The following is a 19645-nucleotide window of genomic DNA, read 5'->3' as shown; positions in this document are numbered from 1 at the left end:
AAAGCCCTTGCTTAACACCACATCTCTCCTGCCAATCCTGAATCAACCGAATCCGGACTCCCAGCACGACTGCAAAAATTATATAATTGTGCTGATTGGCTCCATTACAAATGTATGAGTCCCGATCTTAGCAGGCCCTCATCTTTGCTGAGCAGTCCATTTCCTTGGCTCTAGTCAGCTTCCTTTCCTATGCCCCATGATGGTTTTCCATTAAATGTTTTTCCTTCAATTGTTTTTATCTTACCCTAATCTTGTTTTTCGGATGGGACAACCTAGGGTTCTGCATTTTTGAGTAAACAGAAATGCTAAGAATAAACTCCTTGAATTTCTCTCTCCTCTCCCTTCAAGCTTCTTTGTCAAAAATTGTATTCTTTTCAAAGGCAAGTACTGGTGCCATCATTTTTTAACTGCATGACCTCGTAAGAATTTACCTAATATTGTTGAGTGTTGGTTTCCTCATGTATAAAATTGGTGATAATATGAATCATACCTGGTTATAAGCATGATTAAAGTAAAACACATATGGTTGAAAATTAAAATACTGTACCTCAGAGGGTAGAAAATAAAAAAGTCTATTTCTCTTCCCCCCACCCTCCGTTTCTAGTTTGCAGCATTCAAATATTTTCAACAAATGTTTGCAGCTTTGATTTTGAGGATTATATGAAGGAAAGGTTCTGGTATGTCCCAGCACAGTGTCTAGCACTGAGTGTGCACTAGGAAAGCTAGTTTTGTCTCTACTCCCATCCGTTCTAGATGATGCAAAGCCACTCCTATTCTTTGAAGGATGACTGTCTAGCTTCGATCTCTGCTCAGGGATCTTACCCATAATGATGCTGAAACTAGTAAGGACTTGATGTAAACAAACATCTGAATTATCTAAATCCATGAGTTCTGGTACCCTTCTCCTTTAATTGTAATCAACCGAGAAAAACTTGATTAGCAGTGTTCTTTAGGTCTTGGCGTGGTATTAAGTGACACAGTGTGGGTTTGTGAGAGTGTGATTTGAGAGCTGTACACACCCAGCTGTAATGGCCTTATGGCAAAGGTTTTTACTTACATGAAACCACAACCTGTTTCATTGTTGTATATGACTTTAAATAAACATTGGTCCTTGAGTGATTGATTTAATAAGGTTGGGTAGCAAGCTTGGTCTTGCTTCCTGTTTGGTTATCTCCCCATGGCTGTCTTTCTTGAACCTCAGCGATTATGGGGCATGTCATTACACCTGTCATAGTTTCCCATTCTTTAAAAAGGTTCTACTGACTAATTTCAGAGACCTGTGCCCTCTCTCTAGCTCTTTAATGCCAGGAATTTTATAGTAAGACAGCACATGTGACTCTCAAGCTGGCAGCTTGAACCATGCAGTTAGTTATAAGGCATTTATTAGTGAGGCCTGGTTCCTCGCTTGGAATTAATACTCACATTGACTCTGAGTGAACATGAATGAGCCTTTCGTTTGGAAGGCTGACTTGTCAGAAGCGCGTTCACTTATTGGGAAGGTCCCTTGGCACAGGGGTAAGTGCAGCATGCCGCAGCCCTGGTGCCTTTTATGACCCCGCGATCGGTTCTCTTCAGGCTAAGGAGAGGCTGCTTCATGTCACTCAGGGTTAACCACTTGCGCCATAATTATAATGCAGTCCGTTTTCTGGAGAGTGAGTGATGATCAAACAAGGAATTGTAATTATTAAAAGTGATTTTTTTTTTAAATCAGCACAGTGCCACTATGGCCTTTTCCTCTCATGACTTTCTCAGGAATGCCCACTTCTTTTTATTGCTATTTAAATGTGTCTTCCTTTTTTATTTTCTTAAGGCTTTTCATGTTGTATCACTTATTGGTATCAGACACCATGATCCCCTGAGAAAAGCAAGCGCACACAAGGGTGACACAGGACTGTGCCTTCCTGTCGCCAGTGTGTTTTGAGCATCTGTTGATCGTATCTTTAGATTCTTTTCTCCTGAGTGGACCTGCCCATAAAGGAGAGGTGTAAGAGTCTGTGGCTGTCCTAAATGAATACAGTGCACGCTGCTAAGAAGAAATTCCTTGTAACCTCTAAATAGCAATAATAATAACCACACTGTCTGGCTTTGAAGCCTGTCATTTTTAGTGACTAAGTGTGCTGGCATATAAAAGCTGTTTTATTTGGCCATGCTTGCGATTAAGTTATTGAGGAACCAGTGAAGACAATAGTAATGCACACAGAATACTTTTCACGTGATACCAGTTGACATAGGACTACTTGGCTTACTAGGGCATCCCTTGGCCTCTCTGGACCTCTGTTTTATCACCTGTAGCATGTGGTGGTAGGTCTAGAACAGGGTTTCCCAGCCTTTGCACTATTGAGCTTTGAGCCAGTTGATTCTTCATTGTGGGGGAGGGGCTGCTCTATATATTGTGGAATATTTAGTAGCATCCCGGCCTCTACCCACTAGATGCCAATAGCATCCCCTCAGTTGTGACAAACAAAAATGTCCCCCCTGGGTGGGTGGGGGTGGGGCAAATTTCTCCCTGTGGAGAACTACTGCTCTAAAAATTACATTTTAAATATAAATTTTAAAATTGTATGATCCTAAGAGTTTGTGAACATAATTATTAAAGTTGTGTGGTAAAATTTCTTCAGTGAAGGGACATTAATGAAGAACAGGGTTTATTTGACTTTTGCCTTTTTGAAGGCTTTCTTTTTTTTTTCTTTATTGATTAAGGTATTACATATGTGTCCTTATCCCCCATTGCCCCCCCCCCACGCCTCCACTCATGCCCTCACCCCCCTGGTGTCCGTGTCCATTGGTTAGGCTTATATGCATGCATACAAGTCCTTTGGTTGATCTCTCCCCCTTACCCCCACCCTCCCCTACCTTCCCTCTGAGGTTTGATGGTCTGATCGATGCTTCTCTGTCTCTGGATCTGTTTTTGTTCATCAGTTTATGTTGTTCATTATATTCCACAAATGAGTGAGATCATGTGATATTTATGTTTCTCTGACTGGCTTATTTCACTTAGCATAATGCTCGCCAGTTCCATCCATGCTGTTGCAAATGGTAAGAACGCCTTCTTTTTTTTTTTTTTTTACCACAGTGTAGTATTCCATTGTGTAGATGTACCACCGTTCTTTAATCCACTCATCTGCTGATGGGCACTTAGGCTGTTTCCAAATCTTAGCTATGGTGAATTGTGTCGAAGGCTTTCTTGATAAGGCTTACACATTGCTATGAATTTGTTCCATTAAAATTTCAAGGCTCGGTTATCAAAGTATGAAAGAGGCCACAGGAGAAAAGCCTTGGAACAAACAAATCTTCATGCTGAGAGATTCATACATGCGGTTGGGTTGGGCTATGCTACTGGCTGAGTGCTTACTCAGCATCGTCATTAAGGATAATAACTAGAGCACAGAGCAGACATTCCAAAATGTTTGTTGAGTGGATGGCTGATGAGTAGAGGGACAGATGAATGAAGGATCTGCATGTGGCTTTGGAGAGACTATGTCATCGGTGACACCTATAAATGGTGGCCACAAAAGCAAAGGAGAGAGGCCACTGGGTGTGAGCACTACAGACCCTTTCATTCGTCTGGGTCTCCCATGGGACCTGCGGCTTCTGCTCTCCCATAGCCATTTCCTTACACTTCTCTCCACGGCCCTGTACCCTTACTTGCCTTATTCTCCCTTTTGCATTTGTTGCCTGAATTGATTTAAAAAAAAATTTATTGATTTTTTACATAGAGGAAGGGAGAGGGATAAAGAGTGAGAAACATCGATGGGTGAGAAACATCGATTAGCCGCCTCCTGCACACCCCCCACTGGGGATGTGCCCGCAACCAAGGTACATGCCCTTGACCAGAATCGAACCCGGGACCCTTCAGTCCGCAGGCCGATGCTCTATCCACTGAGCCAAACCGGTTTTGGCCTGAATTGATTTTATTAGAGCTTTATGTGTTGTATTATTTATTTGACGCAAACATCATGATCTCCTGAGAAAACAAAACCTACATTTGACTGAGCCTACATCTGGGCATTCCTGAGGAAGGGACTGTTTCATCCTTCTTCTCAGATCATTTGAATCAAACTGGTGATGTGATTCCTCACCTTTGAATAATCACTTCCTTTTGATTTCCTAGAGTCCCATGGCTTTCTTTGATAATTTATTCTAGAACAATGAAAGTTTTTGGCAAAAGGAACCTGTGTTGACAGCAGTGATTGATGGATTCCATGTTTATGCCCTCATAATGATGTTATTGATTTGGCCCCCAAAAGTGATTCCTCCATTTTACAGTTAAAGGAATTGAGGCCCAGATTTGTTGGCATAGAATGAAGCGTCTACAGTTAGAACTGCTGAGCCCAGATGTTGCGAACAGGTGCATAGCACCAAGGTGGAGGGTAGAATTGAGGCAGGATGGATAATTTGATACAAAAGTATTGAATCTGTGGTACCAGAAAATGGAAACGTTTTCCTTTATGTTTTGTTTTAAAGTTATAAAAATAATGATCAACAGTACCGTAGCTTTGATTTAATGGGACTGTTTTCTCTAAAATGGACAAATGACTGAATCTCAAGCACTTTCCTGTCAGTTTTATTTTAGTAAATGTTGTTCACAATCTGCTTCTTTTCTCTCTTAGACCCTCTCTCACCATGCCTCACAGGAACCTGACTGGAAGCTGCAATGTTAACTGTGGTTGTAAGACACATGAGTACGAGCCAGTCTGTGGATCAGATGGAATTACGTACTTTAACCCCTGCCTGGCTGGCTGTGTTAATAGCGGTAATCTTAGCACTGGGGTGAGTCTATTTCACAACTTCCTGTACTGTGGTTAATCCGACATCCTGTGAAAAGGATGTGTTAGAAGTCAGAGGCAAACACATGACTTCAGTCTCCCCTTTTCAAAAAACTTCAAATAACCTACAAAATACCCCTGACACAAACCCAGAGGAAAGAAAATTATGCAATGCATTATTTTTTTCCCCAGGGATGATTGGCACGTCTGGGGATAGCCCTTTGCTTCCACATCAGCTCTCTTCTACTTTGCATTTGGTGCCAACTCAGTGCAACTTGATGAGATTGAATGCTGGGTCTCTCACAGGTCTCTCACAGGGCGTTCCTCTGACAGGGCCCTTGTGATGGATTTGAAGGTCAAGATGACCACACAGGGACTGACAGAAGAGAATAGGAATGTACCTCCCCTGCTGAGAGTCAGTGAAGATGAGCAGTGGCATTTTTCATAGATTATTGGTTCTGACTTTTTTTCCCCCCCCACTCTCAGAGTAAAGATATTTCTGTCAGTTCAAGAATAGGCTATTTTGAGAATTCCCTTCCCTGTGAATTATAAATAGGCTGTAATACTGTGGGGAAAGGTTTTCATTTTCTACTCAGCTCCTTATCGAGCCTGGTTTCATTCTTTGCATAAAAACAGGTTGTAGGAGGCTGGTGATAAGGGCTTATCCCATTGACTGCACGTTTCTGGAATGTCATAGTTGACTTCTGAGTTTTAAACTAGAGCAATAAATGGAGAATTCCTGTTGCTGGCTTCCCATTATATGATTGGTGAGCTTCTGCGTGTCCCCAAGTTGAAAGAGACAAGGAGGTCTGTTCTGGTGGCTAAGTCCTTCCCTGGGAGTGAGCCAGTCTCCTGGTGCACAGCCCTCATTCTTCCAAAGCGGCCAGCAGTCCTCGAGCTCCAACAGCCACAGAGCGTCCCATCTTCACACCTGTTCTGACGGCCTCTCTAAGTGACTGAGAGGCAGTGAAGTCGGCTAAGCTCCATTCAGTAAAAGCAACATAATAGGCAAGAAGCTTAATTGGCTGTTTCATCGAAACACCTTTTAAGTCCCTTGACTTGAACGAAACAGCCAATGCTATCAATGTGCACAATTATTGGAATGGAAGTCCTTATGCATGACCTGTTTTTACATAACAGATACCTACTTCAGGTCCTACTCAGAGTTCGGGGTTATGCTAGGTTGAGTGCTGGGCCTCTCAGATCTGTTCTCTGGTGAGCACAGTGTCCACAATAAAGTTAAAAGCAAACAAGCAAATAAAACAAGCAAGGCTCGGTTCCTGTTTTTGAGGGTGTCTCGTATTGAAGAGCCCAGGAGTTAAAGAGCAATGGAAGCTGCATTTAATTAGGACAAAAAAAATGGGTGCATGAAATATGAATGCCCTAGAGTTGAGTGTAGAAAGCTTCTTAGAAAAGTTGAGGTTTAAACAGTTTTGACCAGTGGATTTTCGTGTTGTTGGATGCACACTTTGCACCCCTATTGTTAGCGATGAGGAAGACATTTCCAAGCAAACATTTTGCATTTTTAAAAACACTGGAGTTGCCCTGGCTGGGTGGCTCAGTTTGGTCCCGGGCACCAAAAGGTTGCAGGTTGGATTCCTGGTGAGGGCACATACCTAGGTTGCTGGTTGGATCCCTGGCCCGGGTGCATATGGGAAGCAGCCAATCAATGTATTGCTCTCACATCCATGTTTCTCTCTCTCTTGCTTCCTCTCTCACTGGAGTTATTGGAGAGCATTTGAACTAAACTTTGTCTTAACATTCCTATGCTGAATTTTGCTTTTGGTTGGCGCACAACTAACTGAACTTGATTATCTGTCCCTTAGATAAGGAATTACACGGAATGCGCCTGTGTCCAAAGCCGGCAAGTGATCACGCCGCCCACCGTGGGACAGCGCAGCCAGCTCCGCGTGGTCATCGTCAAAACCTATCTCAACGAGAATGGCTATGCCGTGTCGGGGAAGTGCAAACGGGCCTGTAACACCCTCTTCCCATTCTTAGTTTTTCTCTTCATAGTCACCTTCATCACCGCGTGTGCCCAGCCATCAGCCATCATAGTGACGCTCAGGTGAGAACAGCACTGGACTTCTCGGCTGGGTTACACGCTCCCAGTGAGTTGCTGGAGTACGTGATCCAGGCCCGGGGTCGGGCGCACAGAGGGGAACAAAATGAGATTGTGCAGGAAAAGCACCCGCCGTTTGCCCGGCAGACTTAGGAGAAGTGAGTTTTGCCATGTCAGGAAGGGAGAGGAAGGTTGTGGCATTGCATTCTCTAGAACCTTCTTTAGGCGGATGGGCTTTATTTCTGTAGTTCAGGGTAACTTCTCGGGGTGCCTTGGGTTTCTGAAGATTCTGCAGTAAAGGTTCTACTTGGGGAGCTGGAAGCCGTCACCGTGTTCACTGCAAGCAGCCTGGCCCCGGAGGAGGCAGGGAGGCATTTCGGCGAAGCTGCTCCCCTGCCTGCAGCAGACAAATTGTCCCCAGCCCTGCAGACAGTCACCAGCTCCAGGACCCCTGGCAGCCTCTGCTGGGCCTGCAGCTCCAACTGCTGACTCCATTCCTGTTACTATCGTATAAAATCCTGGAGTTGAGCAAGGAAAGGGCAGACTGGAAAACGTAATTTTTTCAGTTCACGCTGTTGCTTTCTTTGCCATCGTGTGTAGAAGCTTCTTTGCTTCTACGAGAACATGGAAGTTACCTTCATGGAAGTCCCATTCAGAACGTTGGCCCTAGCACATTCCAGCCAGCGGTTGGTATTTGCAGGAGAGGCCGTGGTAGGCATAGGAAGGAGGGGGCAGCGGGCAGAAACCAGGACACACCCACTGCAGCTTCAGGGGCTGCAGTGCATGAAGGAGTCAGGAAAGGGAGCAGAGTCCTCCTTCTTCTTTCATCTCCTCCCTGGCTCCTCCGTTCCCCACCCCACGATGCGGGGCACCTGCTGGGACCCTGCTGCAGAGACGGCATTCTTGGCAGGGCCCTGGGGCTGCTTGCCTGCGTATTCTGCATGAGATGCTGAGTTAGACGCTGCCCGGCCAATTCCTTCCTTGGCGGGTGGATGACAGCACACAGAAGGCCTGCGGGTGTATTCACTCAGGGCCTCCATCAGCACACACGTGTGGAGTGGCAACTACGCGTGCGGCGTTGGGCAAGTGCTCTGAGAAAGTGAAGAAGTCGGGGGAAGATGAGTGCCCCGGGCCTTGGGGCTGTTACACTCCCTACCTAGGACCCACCTATAAGGGATAGAAAGGCGAAGGTCCTTCGTCATAAATAATACAAATCATTCGTAATCTTATTCTTTGACCTGTAATTCTACAGATGTGAAATAATGTTATTCTTTGACCTTTAATTCTGCAAGAGGTGGTCAGCCAGCCAGACAATGACTGCCCGATTTATAGTGTTCGTGGCAAGTCACCAGTTGGCATCGAACCCAAAACTTCAGAAAGGGAGCCCTTTAATCTTGGATAATTACAAAGTTCACTAGACTCAAATCTTCCTGCCCTGTGGGAATTATTTGGAGCATAAGTTATAGGAAAAGAAGAAAAAAATGAGGTGGTTGGAAAGGATTCATTAATTCTCTAATTTTTGACTTGTTCCCTGTGTGTGTGTTAAATATATACACACATATATATTTAGGTATATTTTTTATTGATTTCAGAGAGGAAGGGAGAGGGAGAGAGAGATAGAAACATCAACGATGAGAGAGAATCATTGATTGGCTGTCTCCTGCACTCCCCTACTGGGGATTGAGCCCAAAAACGGGGCATGCGCCCTGTCCGGGAAATCGAACAGGTGACCTCTTGGTTCATGGGTCAACACTGAGACACACTGGCCGGGCTGTTTTTGACTGTATATTGTAAAACTTTTCTCTCTATACTTTTCCCTGAGAAATTACGGGAGTAATTTTCAGTGTACACACCATGCAGGAAAGTGCAGGCAAAGAGAGAATAAGTGTAGTAATTAGCATAAAATGCTTTCTGTATTTAACAGAACTGATTTGGGAAGCTCAGTTAGAACCACCTCTGTACTTTCAGTCCTGACCCTGTGGCCCGTCCATCAGCACTAATATAGAAATGATTAGAGTCCATTGGACTTTCTTGGGTGTCTTCATTGGGGACACCTTTATTCACTGGTTCAGCCATCAGCAGTCTTGCTTGGCTATCCTATCTAATAAAAAAGTAATATGCAAATTGGCCATCACTCTAACACACAAGATGGCTGCCCCTATGTGGTCAAAGATGGCTTCCCCCATGTGGACACAAGATGGCCGCCACAAGATGGCCAGCAAGGGAGGGCAGTTAGGGGTGACCAGGCCTGCAGGGGAGGGCAGTTAGGGGCAAACAGGCTGGCAGGGGAGCAGTTAGGCATCAATCATGCTGGCAGGAGAGTGGTTAGGGGGTGATCAGGCTGACAGGCGGAAGCAGTTAGGGGCAATCAGGAAGGCAGGCAGGCGAGCAATTGGGAGCCAGCAGTCCTGGATTGTGAGAGAGATGTCCGACTGCCCGTCAACATCTCTAAATGGGCAGTCGGACATCTCTCAAGGGGTCCCAGTTTGGAGAGGGTGCAGGCTAGGCTGAGGGGACCCCCCCCCCCATGCACGAATATCGTGCACCGGGCCTCTAGTGGTTAATCATTCTAGAACATTAAACACTTTGGCGCAGCATCTCTCTGGCCCCTGGCCCTGCACTTAGCAGGTTTGATTTGACAGTCATTTTCTCATGGCCACGCTTTTGAAATGTTTCTTTCTTTCCCTTCCCCTTAGGTCCGTAGAAGATGAGGAGAGACCTTTTGCTCTGGGAATGCAATTCGTTTTATTGCGAACGCTCGGTATGTTCCTTAATTTCCAAGTGTGCCTCTTAGTTCCTCTTTGAAGGTGGCAAATTCTCCCTGGCCTTTAAAATGGCAGGCCAAGTCATCTGTGGCCGTTGTAGTAGCGAGGAATTTACAGGTTAGTGGTAAGGGCACACGTTCCTGAATTTCTGATTTGAACTGAAAGCTGACCAGTTCTGTCATTTGATGGAACAAGACCAAAGCAACTTGAGGTCAGCTCCTTTTTCACGGTGAACATAAACTTGGCCTAAATTCCCCAGAGAATTTTGTACTGTAAGAAATATTGAACCAAGCGGTCACGATGGGCTTAGGATCCTGGTGTTCTTGTCCGTTTGTGGCTTTTTAGCATGAGAGTGATGGAGAGCGGTGCTCTTTTTGTTTGGGAAAATTCCCATTTCTTCATCCCAGTAATTTTATTGGATTGGGCAAAGAGTGTACCTATTAAGTTTTCTGAGGAAAAGGAAGAAAAAAGAAAAGATGCCCAAATGGACATACAGGGACTGCCCTGGGGCGCCTTAGTGCTGTGTTGATGTGGGAAGTCGCCGAGCTCACTTGGGCATGAAGAATATTGCTCTGATTTTTCCAAACACTGCATCACCCTGCGGTGTCTTGGGACAATGCACGGGAAATAGCGCGTGAAGTAGTCCACTCCCCTGATCAATTTCAATGTATTTTTAATTGGCTTCCTCATCACCAGGCATATTTTCTTCCTTAAGTGGGAGTCTGATTTTCCACAGCTGTTATTTCCCCCAGTAATCAGTATCATTGTCCACAGAAACACAAAAATTTTTTTTCTGATTCAAATTTGTTATTTCAGTTTTGAAAGGTGAAACATTTTAAGATGGTATCATCTTGACCCTTTGAAATTTTAATCCTATCTGGAATTTTCTATTTGTCCCATGATGTGGTCGATGGCCCAAGAATGAGCACTTTCCAGTGAACCTTCAAGGCCTCTTTCTGGTTGTATTCAATGAGAGGCTTGTGTTTTGGTATCAATAAGACGTTGAAGGTACCATTTTTTTCAAAGCATGCTGATTAAAGGAAATTCTGCCATACTTTGATATAGTTAAGAAGTATGCCTTCTGCTTCTCTTTGAAAACTAAAAATTTATTTTCAAAGAAGGAAATTTGTTTAGCAAAGGGGTAGTTGAGTAGGAAAAGAAAATAGATCCTCCTTTTTTGCTGGCCTATCTCTGATGCCCTGAAGTTGGGGTGATTGGACCTGGATGTGGAGGTCAAGGTAGGGGTTAACAGATGGACCGTGTAACAGCAGGAGGGAGAACATGTCAGGCATTTATTATTTAATTCAACCTTAACAAGTTCTATTGATTATAAAAAAAAGTACTGCTTGGCCAACAAGCCAATTTCCATTTCCCCACATTCCAAAGCAAAATGAAAATATTAAGTATTTTAAAATGTTACATTTTAATTATAGCAAATATACCCCTTTTTAAATGAACACAATGTATTTAAAAATGTATCACCCACAGCCCCCTGGGCTATTAGCCCACCTGTCCTCTCTCCCTTCCTCCCTCCTCTCTTTCCTCCCCCCGCTTGCTCCTACCCTCCCATTGCTTCCTTCTGTCAGTGCTTATTGAGGATCCACGGGACGCAAAGAATAAAAGGCACGGCCCCCACCATCAGGGAGCTTATGGGTAACAGATGTGCAAACAGTTTAAATAGCGGTGGTAGCTGAAAAATGGAGGCATATACAGTGGGATGTAGTGGCATCTGAGAGGGTCAGGAACTTAAAGGAGGGGTGGGCTTCGGAAGGTGAACAAGTCGGGGATGGGGACACATTCCCACAAGGGGAGGGACGTGTGATGAAGGCAGTCCACTTGGGTAGACTTTCTTTCTTACGGGATTAAAGAATGGCCCCAGAATGACGTTATTACTACTCATCACAGATGTTTCCTGAGCTTCAGAGATGAATTTTATGCCTTCGTTCTTTCTATGCCCCAAGTGCCTTTATAGAGTTGCCATTTAATATGATTTCTCACTTATGGGAGACAGTGTTTACCTCATCCAATACTAGAACCCAAGAACTCCCTGTACTGGATTTTAGTGGATCATAAAGGCTTCCAGTATAGCCTCCTGAGCAGTTAATGACAAAATCGGATTTTTAAGTCTAAAAGGATTCCCAAATTGCATTTTTAGCAATAGACGTTTTTATGACCCTAAAAATCAATAACACGTTCTGACTGCATTGCAAACTGGAAGATATAAAGTATCAACAGTGTAGTAAACATTTTTATAGTAAATATATTACAAGGCGTGACATACATTTAACAAAATCAAGTAACGCGAGAAAACCGCTCCCCTCTCTTGGATTCCGGGCACACAGAGCACTTGGCTAACTTACAGGTCTGTTTTATCAGATGTGCTAAACATGCTTCTTCTCTTTTCTCCCCCTCCGCCCCTCTAGCATACATTCCCACTCCGATTTATTTTGGAGCGGTTATTGACACCACCTGCATGCTCTGGCAGCAGGAGTGCGGAGTGCAAGGCTCTTGCTGGGAGTACAATGTGACATCGTTTCGTTTCGTCTATTTTGGCTTGGCTGCCGGCCTCAAGTTTGTTGGCTTTATTTTTATTTTTCTGGCCTGGTACTCCATCAAATACAAGGAGGACGCGCTGCAGAGGCAGAGGTGGCGAGAGTTCCCCCTGGGCACCGTGAGCGAGCTGGTGGGCCACCCCGACGGTGCGGACAAGTATGCCCGGACTCGGTCCTGCCCGGCCTTCAGCACGCAGGGAGAATTCCACCAAGAGACTCGTCTGCGAAAAGGCATCCAGTGCACAGCACAGACCTACCCGGGGCCCTTCCCAGAAGCAATAAGTTCCTCCCCGGACCCGGGGCTGGAGGAGAGCCCCGTGGCCGTGTAGCCTCCCTCCTGACAGCTTGAAAATGGAAGACTTTAGTTTTTTTTTGTTGGTTGAGTTGAATATTGGCGACTTGAGAAACACCCGTGCCTTCTTTTCTTTCCTTCCCTTTTTAAGCTCTAAAGACACAATCCTCCAACGAACAAGACTCAGTAATACACAGCCACTGTTGATTGAGGGCTGGATACCTCAACCAGACTGAGACCCCTTCCCCGCCTTCGCTCCGAGGAGGAGGAGCTTCCATAGACTTGGTACCATTTCCGCTATGTTAACTTCACGCTTGTGCACCCATAGGGTATAAGGCCAAGGCACATGGTTAGCCAAACCACGCAAGTGTTAAAGGCGGTGCATCTCATTAGCGTCCGCTCCACACAGAAAGGTGAGCTTGACCATGGCCTTGCATTCACAAACCAACGGTTTTTTTTTTAGATCTGAACACCTACTGTGAGTTCTGCTACAAAGCACAAATGAATTTGCCTCAACTATGCAATTTGATCGGGAAAATGTAAGTGCAGCATGCTACTTTTGCTTTCAGAGACTAAAGCAGATACGTTTTTAAAAAGAGGAAGCTCAACTTTAAAGTACTGTTAATAGCATTTTAAACCATAGCAGACTTATAAATCAGGTAGGGTTTTTTTCAAATGCTTCAAAGGAAACATATGCATTGGGTGATAAAAGGAAAAGCTACTTCGTTTCATGAAACACATTCTCTTGTAGTCCGTGTGCCCCCATCATAAGGTAGTTAAGAAGGCTGCAAAATCATCTGATAATCTGAATATAAACTCCAGTATTCCTTCATCAGGGGCTTTAAAACTAGTGTGCTAACCAATATGGCTAGAAACTGTAATTTGAGATGCATAATAAGGAAAGAAACTCATGGCTTTCTCATCCAAAAAAAAAAAAAAATTGCTGCAGAAATTCTTTTACCTCTTAAGGATCCACAAAAGGTTAGTTAGAAATTGTAAACTTGACACTCAAAATAGTTGGAAAAGGAATTTCAGAGACTATGATTGAGTCCCACCCGATCATTTTAGTTATCTGCCTGGAAACAGTAGCAAACCTGTATTCTTCTCTTTCTATGTGCAGAAAATTGCTATGGTTGCTACTGAGATAGAGTCATTAAACCAGGAAAGCTATACTTGCCTGTATGGAAATCACCTTGAATACAGGAGGAGGGAGATCTGGGAGCCGGACCTAGAATATGATCCTAAGTCCTGATTGAAAAATACAAAATAAACTGGTCTATCCTACTGAACCCAGCTTTATCAGGGTTAGAATCATTTTACACCAACCTTTGACTCCTCCCTGCTGTGACCTTCCGGAAGTGATCTCAGAGGGGACTTGTCTGTTCCTTTGGGTTCACTATCCATGATCCTTTCCAGTGCCTCCCAGCACACCACTTGGACTTAGGTGCCACCCAGAATGCTTCCTCCATGGTCCTTCAGGCAGATGCCTCCTGACAGCACTGTGGACTGATGGTAAGTGAACTCATGGGAGCTGGCTGCTCGGTAAAAGAATCCTGACAACTCAGATTGAGGCGGGACTGTGAGGCCCAAATACCAGTATCACTGTTTCTGCCAAGGAGCCTGTGCTAATGTAGGGCTAATCTGGGAAGTGGTTTCCTTGGCTGGTTTACACTCTTCCTCAGAAGGAATGTGATTGACAGAACTGTCCCATGATTCAGACTTCTTGCCCTCCATCGTTGGCTGCCCCATGGGGTGGTGTGAATATGTCTGGGCTCAGGGATGTTTTCCTCTCTGCCCTAATGGCAGCAGTCCAATGGTTCTCTTGGTTGCATGCAGTTTGTGGAGAGGGTTCTCACTATCGGACTGAAGGATGTCTCCCAAGGGGCGGGACCAGTGCCCTGAGTGACAAGGACTTCCCCTTGAGCGAGCGGTCTTGTTTGACTGAGTCTCAGAACCATTGTTGCCTGTAGATACACTGGTGTCCGTCAAACTTGAGTCAACACGGCGCATATTGAAGGTCTTTGGAAAATATTGCTGATTAACCCAGTGTCTGCTCTGGGGCCTCAGAGCTCCCCCTTACCCGCTACGGAAAATCTTTGAGCCTTTGGAAGAGGAGTTAAAGATAGGTTGGGGAAAGAGAGGTAGTGTTTTTTTAATGTCTCTCTGTTTACTCAGAAACTGCATTGAGAAAATATTGCTGGGATTACACTTTGTTGAAGCTAAGAGGCAATGTTTCCCCACTGTTACAGTTTCTCCCTTCTTGGTGGGGCATTTTGAAAAGGAGCCGCTCTCAGAACTCCAGGAGAGGGAATGATGGAGTCATCAAGTACAACTAGAGAGCTGCTCCTCCGTTCCCGACCTTGAACTGTCGTCCAGTTCAGCAATCATTGACTGGGTGCAAGTTCTTTCTCTCGGGCACCATTTGACCCATTGCCATTTGCCACTCTGCGAAGTCCTTTGGGTTTGATTAGGCCGGAATTCAAAGAAATGAGCACGAGGTGTACATCAGTGTTAATATTGTGCTGCCTTAAGTAGCTGATGCTTATAAGTAGCAGGTGTATCATGAATCTGTTGTTGGTGAGTGTCACATAAGTAGTTAAAAATCATGGGGGATTGAAGTCTTGGAATATGTGCCAAGTAAAAGTTGTCCCCAAAATGGTTTGGGCTCTGGTAGCATCACTGAAATATTATGTAGTCAACTGAAGTGATTATTTTATAGACACCATTTAATTGTATATATGAGGTCCTTACATGCTTGTTAATAAATTGGTTGTTACTTTATAGTCCTATTATAAGTTTAATTGCCACCCTCCATGAGCTTAAGCTTTTAATAACTTGCTTTGGAAAAAGGTCATCTTATTCCTTCATAAACTCTATAGATTAATCTATTATTTGGCTTTAATATGCAAATTATTTTGTGACTCTAGCCTATTAATTTAGACGCCCCAGGGGGCGGGTGGGTGGGTGTGGGAGCACATTCTTCGGTTATTTTTATTACTATGAAATCCTGATCCTTTGTAGGTGGCTTTAATTCTTGTGAAACAGTCAAAAGTCATTCAGAACCAAGGTGGGGGAAGAAAGGAGGAGCAGAGAGAACACAAATTAGCATTTGTTGAGTGTTGGTGTATTTGCAGAGATTTAATATACATCATTCGTGTAATCCTCTTAATAACTTTGAAAGAGAGCTATGTTCTGTTATTGTTGTTGTTGTTGTTAAAACAGATCATGGAAACTGAGGCTCTGAGAGGTAGAGTGACCTGTTGAGGACTGTTGAGTGGGCATTTGTGGAAATGCTCCCATGCGCCCAGGAGCCGTGGGAGCGCCCCAGCCCAGGGTGGCAGCCAGTTCTCCCCGGTGATTTTGTGTGTCAGGGTCAGATGCAGGCTTCTCTCGCGGTGGCTCACTATGTAATGCCTATCGGAGTTTTGGTTAACAGGTGAGTTGTGACTAGACGATAGTGAGATAAATCATTATAGTTTTTGACATGTTACTGTTTCTGAAGAGTAGGGAAGTTGTTATTTCTTTGCATAAAATAGAAAAAGATCTGTCGGACACATTAAAATGTAAAGTTTAGATCTGCAAGTAAATTTACATTTATTTAGCTAAGTGTTATACTCAATATTTTTTTGTCCTAACATACCTCAAGTATTTATTTCTAGTGTGTATTTAATATAGAACAAACCAATATTGGTGGCCATGTTGTGTCTCAGTAGAGTTTCTGAAATGAAACATGAGGAAAGGAGGTTCAGGCTGACCGAACGTGAGCTTTGTGGATTTCAGGGGCATGCTTTTCCACCCCCTCTTTCAGGAGGTCAACATTTCCATTGGTTTTTTTGTTTTGTTTTGTTTTCTGGTGAAAATTGGTTTAAGTTTCCTAATAAAAGGTTTAAATGAACATATGCAAAGTGTTACACGTTAAGCGAACGTATACAAAACATGACATGGAATATACCAAACCATCGTCCGGTTGTGACCGCCGGAAGGTGCCGTGGCAAACAGGAGCAGGCTCTGGGAAATGCAGCCCCGGAGAAGCGCCGGGCCTGGCGGAGAACCCTCCGTTCTCACCGCCCACCAAGGAACGCTTCCTCGGTCCGCAGTTCAGCTTGCACTCCCTGGCGGGCTTGGAGCGGAACATTGCTTCTGGGCGCCGGCTCTGTGTCAGCCCCAGGGGCACCAGGGAGAGGCTTCGTAGTCTGAATGGACCTGCAGCGTTTGTGGAAATCCTCGCGTGTGCCCAGGAGGCGTGGGGGAGCCCAAGCCTAGGGCGGTGGCCAGTTCTCCCTGGTGATTTTGTGTGTTTGTAGAACATCCTCAGTGGCGCAGAAACACGAACATAACTACCGATGTATTGGTGCATGCGGAGTCTTCTAAGCAGCAGGTAGACATCACAATACGGTATAATCCCAGAATTGCCTACTCTGCAGGTTTGCCGATTCTCTGTTGTGCAGACCAGTTGGTGGCCTTTACACGTGTTCGCGTTGCCTCTGTCATGCCGGCCAAGGGAGTGCCAGGGCTGACCGTGAAGTCAGGGCCTTGAGCACTTTATATCTTTTCTGTCTCCTCCTCTTTCCCCATCTCCCGGGATGCTGCTAGCCGTGTCCATCCCAGACTTCTTGCTACAATGGAATCCGATCTGTGTATGTTATTTTAAGCACTTCATTTTTACTCAGCCCTAAGAAGGGTCAAATACGAGGAAGACCCTCCCTGGGTGTTCGCTTTTGCAACGTTAAAAAGAACGCCTTGGTGCTAGAAGTACTTGGTGAAGCATGCTCCTCACGAAAACACGCCACTGAATCCACGGTGTTTCATTGATAAGGGACTGCATGCGCTTTGCTTTGGAAACTCTGAACTTCCCGGAAGCAAACACTCATTACTCTCGTCACTTCAGTTAATCCATGAACTTGACATTGCAAAAATGAAGGGTGTGAGGGGGAATCTTCTTTCTATAAAAACTCAGTGCTTTTGATATTTATTTTAGCAAGAATAATCAGATGCTAAAAATAATTTCCGAGAGAGGAGAAAAATATTTCCGATAATCTTTTCTTATTCTCTAAAAACGCACACCCATGTAAGGTGTTTTTAATACTAGGGTTTGGAAGGTGGTGTCTTTTTTTCTGGTATTCTACTATTACATGTGAAAGTTGAAGGAGAAAATATTAAAAACCAAAACCAATGTAATTGAAGGGACATGTTAAACCAAAGGGGTGAACAAAAGAAGTTTAAAGTTTGTATCTAGAAAAGAAAAATGAGAATAATTGGTAAGATTTTATAGTGAGCATTTCTCTTAAAATACATATCTCCACCCCAAACGCGAAATGTCAGATAGAAGCACGAAACAGGCAGGTCAGCCTCTAATTCTTTAGTTAGAGGAGAGGTGATACTGTGTCAAACCAGCTGGCGTCAGGATCCTAACGGAGTGCGTGTTCGGCGTGTGTGTGTTGTGTGTGTAGAGGTGTGTATGCCTGTGATGAAAGGCTGTTTTGAGTTGTTGCATAAAGCAGTTTGATTTTGTGATTTTAAAAATGAATATTTATTTGGTGACCTCTTAGGGTAATTTAAAATTTGTATAATTTCCTTGTGTTTAATGAAATCTATTGTCAATGTGCTAATCAACCTCAGTTTACAACATCTTGAATACTTGATCACTGAAAATTAAAAAAAAAAAAGAATAAAGCGTGTTGGATTGAAAGTAGTTTGTCTCTTATGATTTTTGTTGTTTGAAGAGACGAAGCAGTGAAGCTGGTGTGATCATCTCTCCACACAAGGAAGACCCAGGGGGTTGATTGGATTACATAGCCCCCCACTGCTCTGAAAAATAGTGGTAATGCACTCCTTATTTAACTGATAATTCTGCCTTGAAGTCCAATGTCCTACATGTCAACTCTTAGGACTAAGGTTTAAGAGCCTGCAGGAGCACATTTTTCATTGAGTCACCAGAGAATAATTTGAAGTAGTCCATCCCTTAAATTCAGACTTCGGCCCTGCAGAACTATGTGCCTTGAATCAGGTTTATGCTGGTCAAGATAGGCTGAATTATGCTTAAAAACATGCTAACCGCCAAATCTCAGTGGCTCCATAGCACAAAAGTTTGCTTCTTATTTCCATGACATGGTTCTATGGGTCTGTTCCACGTAGTTCCTCAAGGGCCCAGCCTGACAGAGGTCTTACCATCTTTTTTGTTTGTTTGTTTTTCCTGTTGATTTTTAGAGAGTGGAAGAGAGAGGGAAAGACAGAGAAACATCCATGTGAGAGAGAACTACATGGATTGGTTGCCTCCTGCACGCTTCCTGACCAGGGCCCAGGCCAGGGAGGAGCCTGCAACTGAGGTACATGCCCTTGCCTGGAATTGAACCTGGGACCCTTTGGTCCGCAGGGCGACACTCTGTGCACTGAGCCAAACCAGCTCGGGTGAGGTTCTACTACTTGAAGCTGCACCATCTGGAACCTTCAGGTTGGTCGTCTTTGCTGAACAAGGAAAGGAAGAGCCCAGAGAAAGGCAAAGACCTTTTCTCCTTCTCGGCCCAGAAGTGACCCTCGTCACACTGCGTTGTGGGAACCAGTTGCACATCCCTGCCTAACCTCTGGGATCCTGGATGTGTACGGGAGCAAGTGGTGAGCACCTGGTAGGTATTTGTTTTTTTTCTTTTTGCCACACAGTTGACCGTGACAAATTAAGAAGAATTCCCAAAGGAGTCCAAGTCATTCTTCTAAAAATTGGTAAACAAAAGGGAAGTTCCAAGTCTCAAGCATAAAAATGAATGATTCCTGAAGGGGTGACTGTCCAAACTTTGCCAACAAAGCAGTTAAAACTCCCTTTCCCCCACCTCCACGAATGGAGTTCATCGTTGCTAAAGCGCCCACGAACTCGTCTGAAATTGGAGGAGGAACGTGAGCTCAGACTCCACCCTTGGGGAAAAGCACTGGATTTCCAGGTCTCTTCCGACGGAAGGCAGAGTTTTCCGAGGACATTGGTGTCCGAGACTTTTGGGTGAGAGGCGGAAGGAGGTCAAGGAGCATGGCAGTAGCAGCATGACCCATGGACCGAAGCACAGAGTGGTTACAGAGTGGTTATATGTTATAGTTAGGAGGCCGCCTTGAGCACCGGATAGGTGGAGAGCGGCTAATTGATTTCCCTTTCTTACCTCGTCACCCCCTGCACAGTGAAACTAAAGAGTCACAGTGGCTCAAGATACAGGCTCTTGGGGGCG

General features: G+C 44.6%; 1 protein-coding gene across 1 annotated transcript in view; it reads left to right on the top strand.

Moving 5' to 3' along the window:
- SLCO5A1 (solute carrier organic anion transporter family member 5A1) overlaps positions 1–12536 on the top strand; it is a 102738-nt gene extending 90202 nt beyond the window's left edge. Inside the window, exons 6-9 of the mRNA XM_008150355.3 lie at positions 4611–4770; positions 6593–6834; positions 9525–9589; positions 12017–12536. Of these exons, the coding sequence (XP_008148577.1) occupies positions 4611–4770; positions 6593–6834; positions 9525–9589; positions 12017–12474 (925 nt within the window). The 3' untranslated portion in view covers positions 12475–12536. The remainder of the gene's footprint in view (positions 1–4610; positions 4771–6592; positions 6835–9524; positions 9590–12016) is intronic.
- Positions 12537–19645: the final 7109 nt, after the last annotated feature.

Source organism: Eptesicus fuscus, chromosome 19 (assembly GCF_027574615.1).
Source record: "Eptesicus fuscus isolate TK198812 chromosome 19, DD_ASM_mEF_20220401, whole genome shotgun sequence".
NCBI lineage: Eukaryota > Metazoa > Chordata > Mammalia > Chiroptera > Vespertilionidae > Eptesicus > Eptesicus fuscus.
The sequence above is the reverse complement of the archived record's forward strand: the minus strand, read 5'-3'. Positions and strand labels throughout refer to the sequence as shown.